Genomic DNA, 4599 nt, shown 5'->3' with positions numbered 1-4599 from the left:
TAGACGTGGGGTCCACAAGTCACTTTCCTTCTTTTTTCTTGTTTGGATGCTAACTGAAAAACAAGCAGAAGTAGGATGTGTCACGAGTTGGGCTGATGTGTCAAGAAAACTGGAATCACTCCGAAATAGAGCGATTTTGGTTTAAAGCTGACACTATGTCGGAGAAAAAAACACATTACCCATTAGCATCTTATGGTTCTCTCTCCCTTCCTTTCCCTAGGCTTAACATAGCCCAGCGAACTAGGCTTCTTCGGCACATGCTTGAGCCTGCTGGAGCTGCTGTAATAATAACTCCTCACGCTTTGCATTGTATTCCCTCATTTCTTCCATCTGCTTCAGCATTTGATCCTCATAGAGTCAACTTGCCTCAACCAAAGTCTTGACTAGCTCATCACCTTAGTATTTCCTTGTTCATTGCTCGTACCTGTTCCCTTTGCCATGTCTTACACTAGCTTCCTGAAATTGGGATGAGAACCGTAAGGATTTCAAGGAATAAGAATCAAGGAATTGACACTGAGATTGTGACGGCGTTCGCGTTAGATTTACATTGTGATTGATTGGATGTTAATACCCTGGGCTCCGATACCTATAAAACCATGTCACGCCCCAGTGAATAATAATAAATACTGGAAAATGACCTGGCCAACAGAATATTTATTGAGAGAAAGGAAACTCCTCATAAATACTTTAGTTGCTTTTATACATCGCAATCATTCACGATATTTACATCTCAGGTACAATCTCAGAATAATCCAAACACAACATACAAACAATCTCGGAATATCAAAGCGGAAACAAATAATCAAAAGGCAGTCTCAATCCACTGATAAAGTCTAGATAAAATCTCCAAGAGTAAAAAAAAAAAATCAGATTCAATGGTTCAGCTTGAAAAGGCCACACTCTAGATAAATAAAATCTTAACAATGGTTCAAAAGAAAATAAACAAATGATAATGACTTTTTTTGGTGGACGCATGATATCTACTTGAATATGGCCTGCTTATTAAAACACGTCTTATCTGCTTCATTAGAAACTTTTCTTTACCTGACATGTAAATCCATGAGGGTTAGATATTTGTCTAAGCGAGCAACATAAGATCAAAGAAAACTGAATCAATGGTTAGCTGATATCGAATAATACTAATCTTATCCGCTAGACAAGAAATGAATAAGAACCAATAAGCATATGATAAATAAAAAGTTGCAAACGAATCATATGCATGGTTGTAATGTGTATTTGTCATATTTGCATGCATAAAAAGGATTGTTAGTTAACGCCCTTGTTTTGAAATGAGCAAGAAAGTACCCAACTCACTTAAGGTGGAAAAATATAAAATGGTTGTTCCCCTTTTCCACCCACCTGGCCATTAAATACCCAGCCTCGACTGAGTCTCACCTTAAGGGAATAGAATACTATCACAGTATCACTTATTTGCCCAATACCCTGATGATTTATTGTTTTGTACGTGCAATGTTTTGTACTAGTCCTGGTCCTGCGAGTGCCGAACCATCAGTTAGTTAATACTATTGTCCCTGTCACGTAGGGGATCTGCCTTCACGAACGGTCATATGTCAGTCCTAAGGAGGGTTGCTTGTAGCCTCGGAAATAGATTACTAAATCCGTTTATATGTACAATTAAGTGATGGGCATAATCCTATGTATAGAATGTATGACCTTTGTGATAAGATCCCATGACAGGTGATTTATTCTAAAGGATAAATCATCGTAATAATGTAAATTTGTGGCATAGGGTGGACAAAAGTTCCATAATATAAGTGTAGTTGTCATGAAAGATCAATACAAGCGCTTATAGCAGATATGAAATGAAGCAATTTTCAAAACCGGGTGAAAGTCAACTCAAAAGAGGCATATTGACTTGTACCGGAGGAAAGTCAACTTTGATGTGTCACACAGTAAGTTGAATTTCAAAGTGTATGGAAACCTCGAATCAAAATATGAGCAAGTTTCAGAGTCAGCAGCAAAATAAACTTTGGTCTGACAAAAGTCGACTGTCGTAGTAAAGTCGACTTTCTGTTAGGCCGAGTTGACTTTGAGTCGATTTTCAGTATGCAGTCGATTTTTCTCATTTTTCGTCGTCATTCGTTCCTTAGATCATCATGCGATATTTGGGACTTGCTTAGGACCAATATACTTCAGTATTCAACAGGTTTTACCGAGTTGAATGTTGAAGAGAATTAAGGTTTTGACAACGAAACTAGGGTTTTGGGATGTAGATTTCCATGTAAATGCTGTTCTTTCGAGCTTCTGAACACTACTAGAGATTAGATCTACTGTTAAAACGAATTAGTACAACCCTAGAACAAACCTTTGCGGATCTACATCAAAAATTTATAATATGAGAATTATGGTTTAGTAATCAAATGAAGATTTTGTAGAAAGAATATGAAATTAACAATGTGCAAGGGGATAGAGCCATTTGCCTGAATTGTTGGGTTGCAAATTTTCCTCTTCCTAGTCTTCCTTGCTGGTTAAACCCGCCCTAGTGAAGAAATCCTGGCAGAATTCGGGGAAGTGGAAAAGGATGAAGATATCAGATAGAAGGGTATTAATGGGAGAAGTGTATATTTGCTTTCATACCCTTCAGGGAAATATGTGCAAAATCATCAGTTAAACTTCGTTTTGCATTCTTGAACCATCAAACTTCATATTTACATATTCTTTCTAATTTATCGTTTCTTTCACGTATATTGCTCCAAAAGTAAATTAGCCGATAAATAGACATTATTAGCACATTATGCAAAAATTTGGGGCTTTACACTTCATTTGCGGGTCAATCAGCTTCTGAAGTTCGATCCAAGCAACAAAGGTAAATTCAATCTTTTGTAAGTCCCTTATTTATTAATAGGAGACATCATCCCTGAGCTCTGGATGGGTCTTCATTCGTAGTTGTAGGTCATCATGGGTTGAAGAACCAGTTTCTCTTAATCGTGAACTGAATTCCAAACTTCTCATGATGAAAAGATAAAAATCAATGTGCGACATTATTTTCTGGAAGTAGTTTGATGTTGGACTTAGTTGCACTTCGTCACTTATATGCTTGTAACATTAAGTGACAGCAGAGTACATATGACTCCATCATAATATAGCTTATGGAACTAAATTTCCATCATAATATCAATCTGGAGCTTTTTATCTTTCTTGTGGCCAGTGAATATATATTATTCCAGTAGTGTTCCACCTCACAAACAGACAACACACTTAATGAGTCAATATTCCCACCTAACACGCACCCTAGAACATCAATCACATGGTATGGGTCACCTGACACTCACCTTAAAACGCCAACCACATTGTATGGGTCACGCGGGTCACTATGGTCGGGTAAGGGTTACCCATTTAATAATTGTGTCGGTTATCTTGACCTGTTTATTAAACGGGTTAGCTTCCTGTCAAGCTTATATGGGTCGAGTCAATTTGATCTGAAGTGACCTGACCGACCCAACCCATTTTCCAACTGAAAGCTCATCATGTGGCAGTGTCTGAGAACTCCTGGCAAGCTTTTCAAAAGTTAGTTTTCAATGCGACAAATGCATACCTATTACTTTGTTCTGCCACTTTAAATTTCACATTGTATTTTTGATAAACACGGATCTTGAGCTCATTCCTGATCCTTTTTTTTCACCTTTAATTTGCAGGGTGGGAAAGGCTGAAAGCTGTCATTGTTATGCTTTGGTCTTTGGTGAATTGACGTAAAGCTTTCATGGGAAAAATTGGACGAAGCGGGAGATTTCATCAGCTCTGTTCGTCAGCTTTCTTAATTGTCTAACCAGCACAGGGCTGTATCAACCTAAAGGATGCGGAAGTATATTTTGTCTGAACAGAAGTTGCTCCCTTTAATTATGTTTCAAGAAACTAGCCCGAGGTATAAGGTGTGTTTTATCTTTGGTAGTCAGGTTCTTGATAAAATCCCTCTGTTATTGTGCTTTAAATATGGTATGTATTGGTTTGGTGTATTGTACTTGGGTCAGTTTCAATTGCAGGCAGTTTTTTCATGACAGGCATAGACCTTTTTGGTGATCTGGGTTAGTATTACAGAAATTGGATTGTGATGGGTGTTGAGTGGAAATTGTGGTGTGACCATTAAGCTAGCTTTCCTTAGATCTGGATCTGGATCCTCTCTGCTGCATCTTTAGCAATAGAAGTTAGTATTATTTGCTTTGACTATTATTTGACAAGTTTTTCATCTTTTATTTAAGGAAAAAATAGTAGGTATGAAATTGGCTGTTTTGCTGGTTGGTCACAATGGGCAATCGTTTGTAGTTATTTCTCTCTATTATTTATCTCTGTCATGCCACTGCGTCTTTCATTGTTTGTATGTGCAATTTTCATAACTTTCACTTGTAATTGTATTATTATTTTTTCACTTGCTTATTGATAATTTCTTTCATTATCGGCAATTCATGTAACTTGAAATTTTTTTTTATGCAAGTGGTGTTGGTTTACACATAATATCATTGTTTTATCTAAGAGGTACCTGTAATCTAGACTATAACTTCTAAATCTTTCTATTATATGGTAGTGTTAGTTTGCACATATATACTTGTATTATCTTTTGTGTCTAAGATGTATGCATAATCT

At 36.9% G+C, this 4599-nt stretch overlaps 1 protein-coding gene across 3 annotated transcripts in view; it reads left to right on the top strand.

Annotated features, from left to right (window-relative positions):
• Nucleotides 1-4053, top strand: part of LOC109845004 (serine/threonine-protein phosphatase PP1-like) — a 21130-nt gene extending 17077 nt beyond the window's left edge. For all 3 annotated transcript variants that reach the window (XR_002248188.1, XM_020414186.1, XM_020414187.1), the window contains exon 4: nucleotides 3657-4053. Coding sequence is in view for 2 of the 3 variants with exons in the window: in XM_020414186.1 (XP_020269775.1) it covers nucleotides 3657-3671 (15 nt within the window). In the remaining variant the exon portion in view is untranslated. The remainder of the gene's footprint in view (nucleotides 1-3656) is intronic.

Source organism: Asparagus officinalis, chromosome 6 (genome assembly GCF_001876935.1).
Source record: "Asparagus officinalis chromosome 6, Aspof.V1, whole genome shotgun sequence".
NCBI lineage: Eukaryota > Viridiplantae > Streptophyta > Magnoliopsida > Asparagales > Asparagaceae > Asparagus > Asparagus officinalis.
The sequence above is the reverse complement of the archived record's forward strand: the minus strand, read 5'-3'. Positions and strand labels throughout refer to the sequence as shown.